A 19205-nucleotide genomic window follows, 5' to 3' on the forward strand; every position below is an offset into this window, starting at 1 on the left:
CTGTAACATTGTCCTTTCAAACAGGAGCTTTTTGGTGCGATGTGGATTGATTGCTCATTAAATTGCCTGCACATGTCCCTTTGCTGGGCTAATCCTTCACAGACCGGGAGATGTAATTTAAACAGATTTTGACATCACAGAGTAGGAAGACAGATTTTCCTATTATATCTAGTAAGTAAAAATACAGATAAAGAAGTTGAACACATTTAATTAAAGAATGAACCATAAATTAGGGACTTGCTAATGGAGAAGACCCCAACCTCCTAGATTAGGTGCAGGAATGTAAATAATTTCATCCCCTGTCTGGTGCTTTCCTTAAAATGACTTTATTTCTTTATAGCATTGTTAAAAGATTCGGAGTTATTTCTAAAACTTTGCTAAATTTAAAGCTTTGTAAGGTTGCTTACACTTCTACCAACACCTTACCTGTCTGGTGCCATCTACTTTGCTATCTTTGGAATTCCTGTGGGTGATGGTACCATGGAGTCAGTCACCTTATTCACTTGGCCGGTTTTTCTTTTTTTCCCGTGACCTCTAAAATGAAGCATCTGGGGGCACCGGGGTGGTTCAGTTGGTTAAGCGGCCAACTTCGGCTCAGGTCATGATCTCACAGTTCCTGAGTTCGAGCCCTACATTGGACTCTGTGCTGACAGAATCTGAAACAGGCTCCAGGCTCTGAGCTGTGTCTCCCTCTCTCTGACCCTCCCCTGTTCATGCTCTGTCTCTCCCTGTCTCAAAAATAAAACGTTAAAATGAAGCATCTGGACAGGACAGTACACTGTAGAACACCATAATATGGAGAAATGCGGGGCTGGAACGGATTAGATGACAAGAGATCTGTGTTCATGTCACCTCCTTGCCACCAGTGTTACCTGAGTCATGTCCCTCTTGCCTCCTGTAGACGACGAAAGTTCACTGGTTGACCCTGATGACCTGCTGAAGCACATGGGAGACGATGGATCAAACTCTGTAGCGACTGAGCCCTGGCTCCGCCCAGGCACCTCAGAAACACTGAAAGGATTCATGGCAGAGCAACTGAACCAGGAGCAGCAGCAGGTTCCTGGAAAACTAGGCATTTTCAATTGGCAGGGCCTGTCTACTGCCCACGGTTAAATAAATCTGTATTGGACCCAGCAGTGCCTTTTAAGGTGAAAGGAATGTTAAATCTGAACCTTTGGTAATATGTGTGCTACTTTTGGTCACTACCTGAACGTTACTTACACAAGTTCCATCTGTATATAAGGTGTATTTTTCCCATGATGATGTATATGATGTACATAAAAGGCCATGATTAATTTATATAATGTAGAATTAAATAGAATTATTTTTGCACAATTTTGCCATACATTAGGTGGTAATGAACTCTTGGAATCAACTACCATATGTGCATTATTCTTGTAAGATAAGGTGAATAAAACAAGTGTCTTAACAGTACTGCAAAACCTGAATACTCGTTTGTACATTTGCCATTGTTCTCGCGATTCAAAATGATTCGCTTAATAAATACATTGGTTGTAGTTGTGACTATTTCAGTTGCTAGGTAATGAATTACGTGCTAGCTACTTCCATGTTATTTATAGCTACTGATTCAGTACAAATGATGGGAATCATAACTGATTTCATTCCCACGAGCCATACACTATCACATCTTTCTGCCTCTATTTTTCTATGAATGAAGGCATTATATTTACTGATTAATATGACTTTACTACTTGATAGAAATAAATTTTTATTGCCAATGTCAATTTCTTAACTGGAACTGAGGTTCTAAACTGAGGTGTTTTAGAAGGTGAAGACAGACAAGAACACCCAGGGGTCGACAGAGACTGGAATCCTTGCTGCACCGCCATGGACCCTTGGATAAGTGAGTCTCCATTAAATGGTACCTTTGGGAAATAATTCTTTGGTTTTAGCACCATGACCACTGAGAACACCCCCAGATCCTACTTCTTGCACATTTCCATTGGAACTATTGGATAAGTTGACCTCGTGTGAAGTTTTACCATTTTAAATTTTAGCTGCATATAAATCTTACTCAATTTTGTACCCTAATCATTGTTTGCTTCACTGTGAAGATTTTTCCTCTTCTATCTTCATTTCAAAGAACCACGAAAGCCTCTTGTCTCCTCTAAGGAGAGTCCTGGTACCATAAAATAAACCACTGGTTCCCAGCTCTAGCATCCAGCTGGGCTTAAAGAGGGCTGTGTCTTGGGGGCATGTTTATAAATGCATTGTTCAAAAACTCATTATCTAGAAGTATAAACAGTTATCCCCTCCCCCCCTTTTTTAATGCCGTTGTACCACACAACTCAAACGGACTCCCAGGACACACAATGTCCCCTGGCAAATTGCCCCAAAGGGGACTTCAGCTCTTTTAGCAGATAGTATAGCCTTATTTCGGGTTATTAATACACAAAATGTTAAGGGTTGAGAAGGCAGGATCCGAATGCCAAAAGCTGGAACGAAAATGTCAGAATTAACACTGAATTTATAGTTCCAGCAAAGAATATTCCTAAATATTCAGCTTTAAAAAAAAAAAAAAAATCAATGAAACATGGGGCTGTGGATTACACAGGGTTTGATTGCACTGATGAAATAATCCAAAAACTTTATTGACCTATAACCTGATTAGAATATGCCAGATGAGAATCAATATTGTACAGAAAGTTGTACAGAATTTTTTACATAGAAAACTTTACATCTGTACCATATACATTTTATCCATCTGAAAAAATTTTCTACATCCACTGTTAATACGGAATGCTTGACAATCTTGTCTTTTTTTTTTTAACCATCAGAGCACAATTCACAGTATGAATACATTTCCAGTAAATCTAACTTCCCCAAACCATGCCAGATTTGTTATTTTAACATATTCAACATTAAATTCTGTACATAGAGTAAAATCTACATCAAGCCCCTCCACCCAAAAGAAAAAAGAAAGTGACAGCAACCTAGATCATTTTTGCAGTGATTCAAGTTTCAATCCATGAAGGATCAACTCTATTTTAATGGCTCATCTTTTAGAGGCCCTAAGAGAAGTATATTACAGGTAGTTAGGTCAGTAGGAGTATTTTCTACCTTTTTTGTTGTTGTTGATCATGACAAGTGTCAGCCACAACAGCTTCTGGGCATGTCAAACCTTGAAAATGACCCACCCCTCAAAAGGGCAAAACCAAAATCCCCACAAAATAAAAAAGACAAAGTTCAACCCAAATGTTTAGTGCATTTGACAAAATATTATAGGTATTTAGCAAATGAATAAGAAAATAAAGAAATTAAAATAAAACAGTGCAGGAAGAACTATATAATGTTTAAGATTTTTATATTACAGACCTGCATCTCTGTACATTTTTCACAGAAGGATGATTACCAGTATCTCAGATAGCCTGAGTGTGCAAAAATCTTCAGAATAAGAATACCATAGTTGCTAAATATCTTTTACCATGAACAATAATTTCTTCTTCTCCCCCCAACCCCAATTATAAACATTTTATCCTTCAAAATACAGCTCTCCTGAGTTGTACTTCTTGCAGAAGTTCAAATCTTTACATCTATAGTTCTTTGGGTAAAGTTTTGCTTCCACACCTGCCAAACATATGTGGGGCTCTCCCTGCTGCCAAGGACAGGGAAGGACACAAGAACACAAGCGGACACTGTGGAAAGAGGCTTTCTGCTCAACATGAGCCCAACATGACTAACAGAATCCACCAGATTACTAATAGGGACTGGAGCATTGCAAGTTTGAGTTATAGTTCTGAGCATCTTTACCAGTAACCCTCAGACACTGCAATTCGGAGAAACCATTTTTCAGGTAGGAAACCTCAGCTCCTGGGTCCTTTTAAAGAGCGGAGGGATGTAAACGCCAACAGAAAAATACCAAGTTGCCATCATTGCTTGTTTATTCCAAGTTCCTGTTCAGGTGGCTGTGATATCTGAAAAACTACTCCAATTCGCAGAAAAAATCTTCTAAGAACAGCACGAAGTTCAGGAATCAAGTCAAATTGCATAATTTCACATAAGAGAGGGTAGTAGAATGACGCGTGAGCCTTAAACTGGGGGTGGAAGGGGTAAGAATTTCCCGGTTAGTAGTGCTTGCATTCCAAATCACAGAAGCTCAAAATGCCTTTAGAGTCAAACCACTTTGGGGCCTGCACCAATCAGTGAAGACAGAGGAAATATATCTGCATAAAGCAGTGACTATATTGATTATGGAAACTGAAAGAGATACTTCTTTTTAAAAAGAGAAAAGACTTCAAAAGACTTAATACAAACATTATTCACTTAACCTACCCTTATTTTGGAAAACATTTTCTATTATAGTTCCTTGAACTTATGGTAAACTTCTAGTATTTATCATTGTTTTTCCTGGATAATAAGCAAAAGTAAGACCAGCGGGAATCACAGTTGAGTTTTTACAAGCTATGGGTTATTGAAACTACCTTATTTGTTAAAGAAATTTCTAATTTTAGGGAAAATACCTTACTTGTTAAAGAAATTTCTAATTTCTACCTAATACTACAATGTAAAATATGTACTCTTCAGGCAAAGATTATACATTCCACAATTATGGTCTTTGCTAGACTTCTTTAATTTCTGAATACAAGTCACCTGCCTGTTCTCTCTCCTGCTCCCCACACCCCATGGGGGACAAAGAAGCAGTGTGACAGACTGTGGCACGAAAGCTTGTAGTGGAATCAGACGGACTATGCTTTGGAGTCCTTCCTGGCCCCGTGGCTGCTCATGCCTTAGGTCCCTTCTCTAAGCTTTATCCAGCCTGGGAGTCAGATGGGAATGCATGTGGACCAGAGCATATGACTTGGGATGAACATCTGTATGGCACCAACTGACACTGCACGGCCTCTATGGGGTCCCATGGCCCAAATCTCCGGCCACCTCACTGCATTTTTAAACCTATTCAGGGATCACAGCAACCCGCTTCCATTTATGTGAGCTAGTTTAGTTTTAAAAGTGAAATACATATTTTTGCCAATCTGACATCTGTATTTATATTTATAGTTATATATTTTTAATTTATCTTCATTTCTACTTTCAAATTCTCAAAGGAATTTATGGCCCATTCACTAGGGGCTCTGTGTCACATGGAACCGATAAATATGCCAAAGGAATGGCTGAAGCCTGGGGCCCAGAAATAGCCTTGGGTAGGGGGCAGAGTACAAGCCAGGGGTTGGGCAGAACAGCAGTTTTCAAAATGGGGCCAAAGGAGAGACTTCAAGGGTCAGGATGGAAATTGCACAGTGTGGGGGAGTCAGTGGCTTGTCAGAGTGTCCTAAAGATTCTGATTCCTTCCTTACCGAATCCGCTACAGAGTCACTAATCAGAGAACAAAGCAGGGTAAGGAGGGAGAAGAATGAAGGGCCAATGAGCACAAGGGCCACGGCGGCCCAGGACAGAGCAGCACTGTGGCCTGGACCTTGCTTGATCTACCTCTGAGCAGTGGGTCTGCAACCCTGTGACCCTGCCTCCCACTTGAGTGTGCTGCTGCTCAGGCTAGAAATGCAGGGCTGGAAAAAAATCTCTCATACTTACCCTATTATCACTTATCTTTAGAACTTTAGTTAGAAACAAAAGCAGTAAGTTAGTCCAGGCTTCCCGGTGACTTTCTGATGTTAGAGTAAGGAAGTAACTTAGGGCTTCACTGCAGACACTGTAACAGAAAAGGCTCATTTTACATGTGCTTATGTACCTGCTGCTATGGATGTTCACAGATCAAGACCAGCGGGGACAAGGTGGATAGGGACTTTACTATTAGGAACTAGTTAGATTCTGTCTGCAAACTTTACTAGATTGTCAACATAAATGTGTGCTTTTCAAATTAGGAAGAAAATCAGACATAAGAAGCCACTGTAGTTTATCAGGAAATTCACATTTTACTCAAAGTCTCACTGAATTTCGGAGCCCCTGTGCAGTAGCACCTGCCCGAGCCCGGCGTCAAGAAACTTGGGCTGAAATTTGGGGTGGCTCTTCCCTTTACTCACTGTGAAGGTGTAGATACTCTGGGTCTTAGGAGTCTCATCACTAAAATGGGCAAATAGGGATTAAGTCATCTCTTAAAATTCTAAAATGTATTTAATTGGTCTCTGAGAACATCTATTCCGTGTGAACACACAAAAATATCATGCAGAAGACAGCATTCTTTCTGAATGACATGATTCTTAGCATGAACTTAAAATTTAAGTCGTCATGATGTAAAAAGTGAATGCAAAAAAAGTAACACTAACAAAACTCTAAATATTTTTTTTTAACTGAATGCAGGCAGGCAGGTTTCACTTTCACAAATGATCAGTTTGTGAAAATGGAGTTATGTGGCATGAAAAAGCCTAAAAATGACGAAGTTTTAACTTTTAAGAGAACACACCTTTTCCTTTGTCCTGCAGCAGCAGCAACAGACATGATTTGCTCATGTCTCCCCAACTGTGCACAAGTACGTTTATCTAGGAGACTGTATTTAATTTTCACAATCTCTTCCTTACACTCTACTATTTGCATGGCACTGCAGTGGGGCTGGGCTGTGGACTCTGCCCCGAGTGCAAACCTAGCGGTCCTTTCCTACTCTGTGCCATGGAGCCATGTGAATCAAAGACAGAAACTCAACCAAGAGTCTTACTTTAAAAGCCTTTGCTGGACCTCTTCCCAGGCACTAACCCGGCTCTCATCCATGTACATCCGGAAGAGAATGCGCAGCCCACAGGCCAGGCTGCTCGTCTCCTGCTTCAGAAGGTTAGGTTTGGATTTGCCTTTGAAACCTGCAGAAAAGGGAAGTTTCCAGGATTAACTTGGGAAGGCATCTTACAGAAAGAAAGGCAAATACAAAGCAACGTTTGGGCTGGGAAAGTGGAACTCTTCAAATGAAACTGCCCTGATGAGCTCCAGATAGCCTGCGCCAGGGCTCCTGGATGAACAGGGCACACCACTCAGCATGGAGATGGTTTTCCAAGGTCGTCAGCAGTGCAAAGTGCCCACTGCGTATGGACACACGGAGCCTGGTGGCTTTAGCAGGAGAATTCTCAGTTGAAAGGTAGAAACAACTTTGGTTGAACTACTCTTTCCAGAAGTCAGGTTGAAGAGGGAAGAGGATGAACAAAGCCGTGAGCTTAATTAGGAATTAAACAATCATTTTAGATTAAGTAAATATGCAAATGTAAAGTACCCAATACTATTTCACAGAGTTTGATGTTCAGTAAATATTGTTTTGCTGCATATTCTGCCTCTCACTCTTCCAGCACCGTTTTGTACATAATAGGTACCAAGGAACTATTTCTTAAATAAAAAATTAAATGTCAATATAATTGTTATAAAGTTGTTTGATTAAAAAAAACTTTTTTTAACGTTTTTATTTATTTTTGAGACAGGGAGAGACAGAGCATGAACAGGGGAGGGTCAGAGGGAGGGAGATACAGAATCTGAAACAGGCTCCAGGCTCTGAGCTGTCAGCACAGAGCCTGACGTGGGGCTCGAACTCACGGACTGCGAGATCATGACCTGAGCCGAAGTCGGCCGCTTAACCAACTGAGCCACCCAGGCGCCTCAAAAGTTGTTTCATTTAAAGATTCCAACTTGTCCAAAAATAAATTTGCCCACCACCGCCCCCCCACCCCAAAACATTCACTTCCATTCTGAGGTGTGGCCACTCCCAGGTAAGTATGGAGAAGTCACTGGAATACAGATGCAAGATCTCATGTTTAGGACTGTCATATGCTTTTTCTCATAAAACAGCAGCTTTTAGTATGCTGACAGTATCAACAGGAAGGCCCACGCTGGGTGAACAAGATGAAAAAATGGTCAAATCAAAGAACAAGTTGATTAAACAAGGGGGAAACAAATCTCCCCCAGCAGTTAGCTGGCTTAGTGTAGATCAGACAAAGGCCTGCCTATCGATTCTGGCAATCGGACTGCCTTCCGATTATTACTGTTAAGGTAAAAAGTTCACACAGTGAAAGCCACAGACCTGAAGCATACAAACCATGAATTCTGGTCCATGTATACAGCCCCAGTGCACAAGCATTAATAGTGAACATTAAAGTATGACACCTGCCCAGCTTACCTGCTTTCCATAAAGCAGTCCTCTGTTCGTTGTTGGAATTAAATGCTTTTGCAAATCTATGTGACTCTAATAAGCAGTCCAGTAGCTTAAAAAGTTGTTGTGATGTTAAAAAGCGGTACATTCCTTGGTCTTGAGTATCAACCCGAACATCAAAGTCCACGGCATCTCTCTTTGGAAAAACAAAGCACCACAGCACGCGCACACACACAGAGTCACAAATTTTAGTAAATTTAGAACTCCGTGCTCCCCCAAAGATCAGCTTTACGAGCAAGCCACAGAACTTAATCTTTTCTAGCTCAATAGAAAATAGGAAAAGGTCCATCTTTTGTTATTACATTTCCTGAACCTTTATATTCCATGCATCCTAGTCACCAGGCACCACCTCCTATCTTCCCAATTCCCTTCCTAATTCCTAACTCCAGGAGCTCCGCCCCTCCCAGAGCCTACAGCCCTCACTGTTCCTCACCCCCATCAGGTCCTCACTTCTCTACTTCACCGGTTTGGATTCTAGGAACTGCAGTTATAATTGCTCTCTTGCATAATCCCTCACTCTTTTTAGATTAATTGGCTGGCAAAACTGCCTACTCCACGTCTATACCCACACAACAAACATAACGGGAGAAAACAGACTGATTTTAAATCCAGTGGGCCCTGGGTGGTGCCCAAGCAATCCTGCACTGCCTGAGTCCACTCTCTAGATGATTAACTCATGTTTTCACTTCTCTCCTCAAGTATCTAAAATTCTCCTCCCACTTCATTTGGTAGAGGATTTTTCTTCTCTCAATGAGAAACCAGAAGCTATCAGAAGAGACCTCCCGCAAACTCCCACTGGCAAACAGACCAACCTTCCTGTGTTAAGAGCTACATACTTTGCTTGCTTTCCTGTCACAATGCACCAACTGCCTGTGCTTCTAACCCCCCGGGGACCGGCCCTAGATGCCACCCCCATTCACTCAAAAAGACAGCAACTGTCCCTCTTTCTGGGTTTCTCTCTTTCCTGAAGAATTCTCATCAGTGAAAATGCTGCAATATTGCCAATCTTAAAGACAAAAACAAAGCAAACCCTTCTCCTGACCCTTTCATCTTCGTCCAGCAATTATCCTATTTCTCTGTACCCCTTTACGACAATATTCGACACGATTATCAAATATTTGCTGTCTGCAATTCCTCTCGTCTCTGGTACCCATTTCAATAATGCTTTTGTCCTCAACATTACAATTAAGCACAATGTCAAGGTCACTGAAGTCCACCAAATTGCTCGAAGGCAACTCTCAGATGAAATATTACTTAAAAAAAGAAAAGAAAAGAAAAAAAAATATTACTTGACCCACTGAGCATCTGACAGAGATGATCACATCCTTCTTAAAACATCTTTTTCATTTGGCTTCCAGGACACCACTGTCTCCTGCTCTCTCTCCCTTGCCTCATGGATTCTTATTCTCAGGCTCTTTACCAGCTGCCTTATCACCAGGAGCTCTGACCATGGAAGCCCCTGGGCTCAATACCCAACCGTCCTCTCAGCCCCACCCACACTTATTGCCTGGAGGATATCGTTTGGTCCCAAGGTTTAAAATGGCATTTATGTGATGAAGAGCCCCCAAATCAAGTCTCTAGCTTGACCTCTGCTCTGAGGCCCAGACTGTGAAAGCCAACTTCCTATTCAACATAAAAGCAGCTGTCCTCACACCCCCATACCTGGGCTGCAGCTAGGTTTTCAGCATCTTCCTTCTTACTTGTGGCTGGGAAGAACACAATGTTGTCGATAGTCTGGATGAGTTCCAGCTGCACAACACATTTAATCAACAGGGCGGCAAACAATTTTTGTTCTGGAAATTCTGTGAGGAAACCCACCCCAATGCACATGCAAACAAAAATTATTTTGAATCCTTTATAATTTCTATGACATTACAATGCTTAAGGAAACATTCATATGAATGAAGGTTACTTGCACACATCACACTGAGTACATACTGCCTTTGCACATAAACACCACTCGGTCTCATTAATTTTTAGAAAAGCCTCAGGAAAGTAATTTTTTAAATAAAAGTATTCTCCATGACTTAGAACAGTAAATAATGTCCAAAAAGGTCCCACTGCAACTTTAAGAAGATTTAAGTTATTTAATAAAACGCAACAAATGCATTAAAAGCTTAATTAAAAAAAAAAAGCTAATAGCATTTACTGGAACTCAAGTTTGACCTCTGAATACAGGTAATATAAAGAAAGCCTATACCAAAAGAAAACAACAGGAACCAGATCTGCGAGAAAGGAAGGAGAGACAGCCACAAATTCTGGTAAGTGGGACAATACTGCAGGTTAACCAGAGCACGTTTTATTTGGATCCAGGTTAGAAGTTGTAGCCAAAATGACCTTATATTTTCAAATGGATCCGTAAGCAAAGAAGTCTATAAAAAGTTATGCCAAGTGCATGATCACAAAATGCTCTCCACAGGTGAGATGAAACGTAACTACATTCCTCTAGCCGGATGAATTTGCTCAACAAGACACAAGACTGTTTCTGACAATCCACAGCCCATAAGGTCATGTTCATAGAAGAATTTCCCATTTCACTGACCATCCCAGTTAAGCAAATGCAAAAGCACAAGGTTAGGAAAGAGGACTCAACTACTGAGATACTGCAAGAGCTTGGCAACACTGACATGTGGCTGCAATGATGGCCCCAGGCCATACCTCAATCCTGGGATGTCCAGAGCAGCTCTTCCAGTGAGCTTTCCAGGAGGCAGATGACTGCCTAGGGGGAGCAGCCTGGAAATCACTCTCCGGGCAATCACTCAGCATTACAGACTTACAATCCTTCAGTCTCTACTTTTGCTTTTATTACAAATTCCGTTTTGTGGCACCAATTTGTGGAATGCAAATTCATGTTTTAAGGGCTTTAGGGGTAGCAAAATAATTTGCGTAAATTTCTTCTTATTGAGGTCATTAATAAAGACTCCTTTCCAGGTAGTTTCCAGAAATGCTGGAGTGCGTAACACTTCTTACTAGATCTCATGTCAAACAAAAGGTAAAACAAAGACACCACAAATCCCACAACTGTCTCCTCTTCAGTATCTTCTTCCTAGTCCTTCACCTCAGTCAGAGCTGACAAGTACCAGTCAGTCATTCACCTCCCTCATTCAAGTCCTAAACTCCGTCCCTAGAGCAGGAGACTCCTGGCAGCACAGGTGGAACTCTCAATGAGACTCGGGAGTTAGGCTGATGTCTGACGAGATGTGTTCTCATCGGTTCCAGCATCAGCCACTCAAGGGGAGAAAGAGCTGTCAGCAGGGTGAACGGACAGAATGGCTGACGAGACTCCACTCTGACTGAGTGGGTAAGGCTGGGCCTCTCCAGGATCTGTAGTCCTGGGAGGAGTCCAGATCTCCTGCCCAGGATCTGTAGTCCTGGGAGGCTACAGATCTTAACGTTAGACTCACTAGCAATGACCAGCAGCATGTTTGGACAGATTTTATAACGAGGGCTGACACTGCCAGGGTTATAGTAGGTGACCATTTCACTGGTTCACCAAAGCTAAACAAGATTCACTACGTGGGACAGCAGGCCCTGAGCTGAGACTAGATGGGGTGGTGGTGGTGTTTTCTTAACGTGTACAGAAAGAACGTGTACAGGAAGAACGAGATAGCTGCCCCTCGGACAGGGCGAAATACTCAGGTGTGTGCTGTGATTCTATCCCCTGAGCAGGAGACAGCAGACGGTCTCTCTTCCACTAAGTTGAAAGGGCTCATGGGGACATGGTGGCCATTTGTTCTTCCTCTAGCTCCACCTATTCTGAATCAACAATTCCATGGCAAACTTTTCCTAAAGAACTTAAAGGAGATAGAGGGCAGGACATCTGATAGTAGGAAACAAGCCTGGGCCCTCGGCTCTGGGTATGGGGAGCAGCACGCAGCTCCAGTTACAGGTGTTTCCCTAGATTAGCCACGTGAAAACTTTCTAATGTGTGATGACCACATCCTTACTTTGCAAGGCTAAAGTATATTTAAATTCAGTCTTGGGGCTGAGAGAGAGAAGAGCCACTCACTATTCTGTCCTTATGGCATGTTCCAGTGCAAAGTTGTCGTGGATTCCTGCACGAGATACGCTGTTCTCCAGAGAACAGGAATAAAAAATGAAAATCAGCCACTCACCACTACCCATCTCCCTCTCCCCTTTAAGAGGTTAGCAAAACACCGTGACTGAAGCCAGAAGCTCTGTCTTCTCACAAGAACTAGTATAAGAACCTAGGATTCATAAAAAAAATTCCCTGAAAAAAAAAATTAACTCAAAATGGATCAACAACCTAAATGTAAGGGCTAAAAGTACAAAACTCTTAAAACATTGGGGAAAACCTTCATGACCTTAGTTCTGGCAAGTGATTCTTAGCCATGACACCAAAAGCATGAGCAAGAAAAAACAGGTAAATTGGACTTCATCCGAGTTAAAAACTTTGTGCATCAGATGTTATTAAAGAAATGATAAGAACTATACAACACGAGAAAATAAATTTCTGCAAATCATATATGTGATACAGGTATAGTATCCAGAGTGTGTAACACTCTTACAATTCAACTACAACAAGACAACCTAATTTAAAAAAGAGCAAAGGACATAAATATTTCTCCACAGAAAACAAACAAATGGCAATAAGCACATGAAAAGATGCTTAACACCACTAATCATCAGGGAAATGCACATCAAATCTACGATGGGGTACCACTTCACACCCACTAGGATGGTCATTTAAAAAAAAAAAAGTGATGGTGAGGATGTGGATACACTGGAATTGCTAGTTGGAATGCTACTGTGGAACATGTTTTAGTGGTTCCCTACAAAGTTAAACACAGAACTATCCTATAATATGACCCCAAAATTCCACTCCTGTGTGTACAGCCAACATAATTAAAAACAGGTACTCAAGTTATACTGTACACAGACATTCACAACAGCATGATGATAACCAAAAGATAGAACAAACCCAAACGGCCATCAGCAAATGACTGGATAAACAAAATGTGATACATATCCAAACAAATGACAACTGGTCATAAAGAAGTATCAGTCACTGACCAATTTCACAGTGTGGGTGGACCTTAAAAACATTATGCTAAATAAAGGCCAGACATAAAAGGTCATATACTGCATGATTCCATTTATATGAAATATAGCAAATCTATAGACCAAGAAAGCAGATTAGTGGTTGCTAGGGGCAGGGGAAGGGGAGAGTAAGAAGAAATAGCATTAATGGGTGGGGAGTTTTCTTTTAGGGTGATAGAAACATTTTGGAACTAGACAGAGGTGGTGATTGCACAACACTGTGAATGTACTGAACTGTTCACTTTAAAATGATTACTTTTCTTATGTGAATTTCACCTCATTTTATAAAAGCAACTATAGTTGTCCTGTTTTCCTCTAGGAACGGGGTAGTTTTTCCTTGGTATTATAATTTCCTTATATAAACAAAGCTGGATCAATTTTGCAAAAAACAGAAAGGGTTGCCATTCTTTGTGACAAGTACTAAGAAGGTGAGCAGAAGACATCGTGTGGGGCAGTCGAGTGGAAAGAAGGTCGGCTTCTCAGGAAGCTGGGTACCCTGCTCGGAAGGCACTATAGAGAAAGGCCCATCAGGCCCTACTTTTGCAGAAAGAATATGAGGCTGACATGCAGAAGAGAACAGGGAGAAGAGAGTCAGGTGCTCAACACAAACATTAAGCACTTGTGGAAAAAGCTGGTACTGCAGGTGTTAGCAAAATGTCCAACTTGGAGCAAATGCAGTAACAAAGTGACCACACAACCAATTACAGTATATATTTGTTAATAACAAAAGTAAAAGCAAACATTTCATCCCTTTCCTACATAAAACAAAACACTATTTTTACTAGGAGAAATAACTCACTTGCTGTATGTTTAATTTTGCTGACTTCTTCGTTCACAGTAGAGACAGAAGCCAATGGTGCTTGCTGTCTATTATCTGCAGATCTTGGTTGAATAGAATCATGAATATCTACAGATTTCTGTGATATTGTATCCTAATAAAATAAAAAATTCCTTGTAAGTACAACAAATCTTAAGGATGAAAACAGTTTCTAGTATGCTGTTTTTGAAAACAATTACATGGGTCACTATGAAAAGGACGTTCTACACAGTGATTACAGACAAAATAGGGAAATTATTTAAAGTTACCTATGCACAGGTAAGAGTTGATAGCCTTTAAGAGGAAAGCTTCCTTTCTGACCCTCGATGGTCTCAGGTCTGGTACCACCCAAAAGCAACAGATAAAAATGCTAAGCTTCATTGTATGGAAAAACCAATCAGGGATATCCAGGACTCTTCATGCAGTCTAAACAGAACATGTATGTGGCAGAGGTGGGATAGGTTTCTGCAAGCTCTGTGTAGGTGGAGCTCAGGAAAGTTTTGTAGGGGTGAGTTTAAGGAAAGATGTTCCGTCATCCAAGGAAATGGCGACCAGAAAGATCAGTGAGAAGGTGACTAGGAGTGTGGTGTCATGAGAGAAGCTCAACATTCAAGTCAACACCAGACTTTGGCTCCAGGATTAGGTATAACCTTGGAAAAGCAATGAACACTACTGAGCTAGGGTTTTCTGATCTGAAAATGGAGAGGACCTTTCCTAGTAGGTTATTAGGATACTAAATGCAAAGCACTGGCACAGTATCAGACAATATATGATAGCTGTCAATACTATTCTGGCTTTATTTTGTTACAGCAATACAGCATACCAGAAAGAAGCCAGAATGTGTTTTCCAGAGGAACTGAGAATTCTGACTCAACAGTTTTAGCTGGAAGTGAACTCACCTGGGTTTCTGAAAGGAAGACCGGGGCCTGTGTTCCCAAGGAACAGTGCTAATCAAAATGGTATTTTAACTTAGACTTAAAATATCAGTTTATGATTTTTCATTTGCTGTTCTGTATAAAATGGGGATAATGTACCAAATCGGGTTCAAAAAATTTCTAAAAGGATCACATGTAAAAATATTTTTTAAACAGTGATGTGCTACACAAATCTAAAGCCATATTATTATTGTTATAACTGTTCTTAATTATCTTTGTATTTTTCATAAGCATTTAACAAACAAGAGGCCTTTAATAATAATTACATAGATCCAGAAGACTCATTGGGTAATTTCTTTGACCATGACGGCCTATAATACACTTTTAAGTAAAAAGTTAAATGGAAGTGGGGCGATTGGGTGGCTCAGTCAGTTAAGCATCCAACTTCAGCTCAGGTCATGATCTCACAGATTGTGGGATCGAGCCCTACGGCTCCACGTTGAGAGTGTGCAGCCTGCTTGGGATTCCTGCTCTCCCTCTCTCTCTGCCCCTCCCAAGTTTGTACTCTCTCTTTCTCAAAATAAATAAACATTAAAAGAAAAACTTAAATGGAAGAATGCATATAGCAACACTTAATTTAGAAATCCTTTAAGGGAATGTTTATTTAAAATTAACTATTAAAAGCAAATGTCTCAGGGCGCCTGGGTGGCTCAGTCGGTTAAGTATCCGACTTTGGCTCAGGTTGTGATCTTGCAGTCCGTGGGTTCAAGCCCCACGTCGGGCTCTGTGCTGACAGCTCAGAGCCTGGAGCCTGTTTCAGATTCTGTGTCTCCCTCTCTCTGACCCTCCCCCATTCATGCTCTGTCTCCCTCTGTCTCAAAAATAAATAAAGGTTAAAAAAAAATAAAAAAATAAAAATAAAAAAAAATATAAGCAAATGTCTCTTTTTAACTTGTATGTTTTTTCTTGGGAGAGAAAGTGAGAGTGAGTAAGCGTGTGCACACGGGGAAGAGGGACAGAGGGAGAAAGAAATCTTTGCAGGCTCCATGCTGAGCATGGACCGGGATGCAGGGCATGATCCCACAACCCTGGGATCCTGGCCTGAGCCAAAACCAAGAGTCAGACACTCAACTAACTGAGCCACCCAGGTGCCCCAGCTTGTACATTTTAGTAAGTATATTTTAAGGGGGAGATTAATAAGTTGATAGAATAAAAAAATGTATTATCTTACTGAATATAAGTGAAAGCACTGGTTTTTGAATTTTTTGGGTCATTGGCTCTTTTGAACATTCTCATGATCCCTAAAAAGCTTCTCCCCAGAAAACTAAATGTGCACAAAAACTAGGTCACAGTATTGGGAATTTAAAACTTCTCCTTTGTATCAGAGGAATCTTTTAATGTTAGGCATACTGCATTCTCAGTTTTTCTGATCAACCAATTAAAGATGATTTTTTGGTAATTCTGCATTTTTTAGAACGGCTGTGAACCAGACATATGCCCACACCTCTCCTTTTAAAAAGGACTCTTTAATGGAAAAGGAGGAACTCTGATGAAAGAAATCTCTATGTATCGAAGTGGAGACATCTCTTAGATATTCCAAACATAACATGTTAGTCTCCAAATAAAATTTCATTTTTTGAGAAAACTATATGTAAATTTATATACTGTATATATAAATGTATAGAAAAGAGCTGGAAGGATATACACCACAATATTAAACCCTGGAGTTGCAGTGGAAGGGTGCAGTATAAAAAGGGCCTTGCATTTTTTTTACCCTATTTTCTTCTGTAATTTTTTTTTTTTTAACAATAACTGGGTATTTTTCTATTTTTAATATTGAAAAAATAGTCCTTCACCAAATCAGTGCTGGATATGCACCTGTGCTGGACTGTCACACGCTCACATTGCTTGCAAGTTTGCTGAACCGAAGAAGACTGACTGTTGCTCTGGGGAAAAGGTGGAAGATGGCCCTAAATTCTTGAAATCTGGTGGTGCTGCCATCGTTCATATGGTTCCTGGCAAGACTATGTGTGTCGAGAGCATACTCTGGGAGAGGAGACAGACAGCTGCTGTGGGTCATCATCAAAGCAGTGGACAAGAAGGCAGCTGGAGCTGGCAATGGGACCAAGCGTGCCCAGAAAGCTCAGCAGGCTACATGAGCGTCATCCCCAATAACGCCATCCCTATCTTTTTTTTTTTTTTTTAATGTTTATTTTTGAGATACAGAGAGAGACAGAGCATGAACAGGGGAGGGGCAGAGAGAGAGGGAGACACAGAATCCTAAGCAGGCTCCAGGCTCTGAGCTGTCAGCACAGAGCCCAACGTGGGGCTTGAACCCACGAACTGTAAGATTATGACCTGAGCCGAAGTCAATGCTCAACCAACTGAGCCACCCAGGCGCCCCAATGCCACCCCAATCTTATTCAGTGGTGGAAGAACGTCTCAGAAATGTTTGTGTCAATTGGCCTTTTAAGTTTAACAGTAAAAGACTGGTTAATGGTAACAATGCATCGTAAAACCTTCAGAATGTTTTGTGGACCGTGTGTGTGTGTGTGTGTGTGTGTGTGTGTGTGTGTGTGTGGAAGTTTTAAGTTATTAGTTTTAAAATCACTACTTTTTAATGGAACAAACAGCTTGGCCAAAAACATGTCACAGAATTTTGAGACCCATTAAAAACAAGTTTAATGAGAAAAATAAAAATAAATACAAAGTAGTCCTTCAGTGCACAGCAAGATACACTCAGCTGAGAATGGCATTAGAAAATACCATAATTTCTTAGCAAACTGTAAGTCGTAGAGAGAAGAGACAGAAAAGGAAGGCAGGGTGCAAGAAGCAGATCTCAGAAGGGGTGGCAGCAGCAGCTCTGGAAGGAGCCACAGAGAGGGTGAGACGGTCCTGAGGGGCCCTGCTGGCTCGCCCCAGGGAGCCCTGCAGCAGCCCAGGCACTGAGCACTCACCTGGCACATGCCGTTCCAAAAGCTTTCTGTGCAGTGAATGCCCTGACCTAATTCTCATCACAAGACCACTCTAACACGAGGCCACGTAACTTGCTGAGGCCACAGAGCCAGTCACTGCACAGTCAGGATTTTATTTTGGGGCTGACTCTAAAGCCCACACTGCAAATTACTATACTATACAGCAGAGGCAGAAAAACCAAAAGGACACAAAACAAGCACGGAGTGGGCCAGTTTTGAGAAAAACAGGAAACAGAGTAAGCTCATTCTGGGCTTAAAATAGGACTTCGTAAGTGGAGTCTGTGATGAACAGACCAGTCCTGCAGATCAGGATCATGGAGCAGCGTGCCCCGAAGGTTCCAGATGTGACAGCTCTCTCGAGACAAACTCACAGTAGTACTTTACTATGAAATCTAAGTTTTAGTCATTGACTATTAGTTAAGAAATTTAAAAGTTGTGGGGGACAAATCAACCAATGGACACTAATATGCTCCTGCTGGCGTCCTGGGTTTAAAACTGAATAAGCCCGTGGGCGCCTGGTTGGTTCAGTTGGTTGAGCAGCCAACTTTGGCTCAGGTCATGATCTCCTGGTTCACGAGTTCAAGCCCTGTGTTGGGCTCTATGCTGACAGCTCAGAGCCTGGAGCCTGCTTCAGATTCTGCCCCTCCCCCATCTGTGCTCTATTTCTCAAAAATAAATACAAAAACATTAAAAAAAAAAAAAAAAAACCTGAATAAGGCCAGATTAGAGAATAGCACTGTTTCAATGGTAATTTCCTGATTTTGTTAACTGCACTGTGGTTATGTAAGATTTTTTTTTCTTCTTCCAAAGGAAAAACAGAGTAAGGAACTTAGGGATAAAAGGACATCTTATTTTCAAAGAACTCAGAAAGTCTTGGGGGCAGGGTTGATGAGTGAGAGAAAAAGGAAGGAGGGAGGAAGGGAGGGAGGGAGGGAGGGAGGAAATGATAAAGCAAATACAGTGAAATGATAACATCTGGAGAAACTTGGGTGTCATGTTAGTTTTATGTGTCAACTGTCTAGGCTAGAGTATCCAGTGATTAATACAAGTGTTGCTGTAAAGGTACTGTGTGAATGTGGTGAACATCTACAGCCAGTTGACTTAAGTAAAGGAGATGATACTCAATAATGTGGCAGAGCCTCATGTGATCAGCTGAAAGGCCATCAGGTTTCCCTGAAGCAGCAGCTCCTGCCCAGGACTTTCCAGTCTGCCCTACAGATTTCAAATTATTGGCCCTAATAATTGCATAGCCAATCCTGTGAAATTTAAATAAAAAAATATAGATATGTATGTGCGTATATCATACACGAACAAATATATATGTACAGACAGAAACAGATATTTCCTGCTGGTTCCACTTCACTGGTACAACACTGATG

General features: G+C 41.2%; 2 protein-coding genes across 12 annotated transcripts in view; one reads left to right on the top strand and one right to left on the bottom strand.

Annotated features, from left to right (window-relative positions):
- Window positions 1-1517, top strand: part of CSPP1 (centrosome and spindle pole associated protein 1) — a 161330-nt gene extending 159813 nt beyond the window's left edge. For 8 of the 9 annotated variants that reach the window (XM_006943251.4, XM_011291367.3, XM_019822740.2 and 5 more), the window contains one exon: window positions 902-1517. In XM_006943251.4, the coding sequence (XP_006943313.3) occupies window positions 902-1113 (212 nt within the window). In that variant the 3' untranslated portion in view covers window positions 1114-1517. Of the gene's footprint in view, window positions 1-24; window positions 172-901 lie in introns of all 9 variants that reach the window. The other variant, XR_891323.3, reaches the window with a different exon arrangement.
- A 1074-nt stretch (window positions 1518-2591) lies between these two features.
- ARFGEF1 (ADP ribosylation factor guanine nucleotide exchange factor 1) overlaps window positions 2592-19205 on the bottom strand; it is a 147872-nt gene continuing 131258 nt past the window's right edge. For 2 of the 3 annotated variants that reach the window (XM_011291364.4, XM_019822739.3), the window contains 6 exons: window positions 13959-14091; window positions 9761-9900; window positions 8066-8234; window positions 6629-6767; window positions 5551-5668; window positions 2592-4055 (listed from right to left, as the gene is read on the bottom strand). In XM_011291364.4, the coding sequence (XP_011289666.2) occupies window positions 3891-4055; window positions 5551-5668; window positions 6629-6767; window positions 8066-8234; window positions 9761-9900; window positions 13959-14091 (864 nt within the window). In that variant the 3' untranslated portion in view covers window positions 2592-3890. The other variant, XM_045050228.1, reaches the window with a different exon arrangement.

The sequence above is a fragment of the Felis catus genome, chromosome F2, assembly GCF_018350175.1.
Source record: "Felis catus isolate Fca126 chromosome F2, F.catus_Fca126_mat1.0, whole genome shotgun sequence".
Lineage (NCBI taxonomy): Eukaryota > Metazoa > Chordata > Mammalia > Carnivora > Felidae > Felis > Felis catus.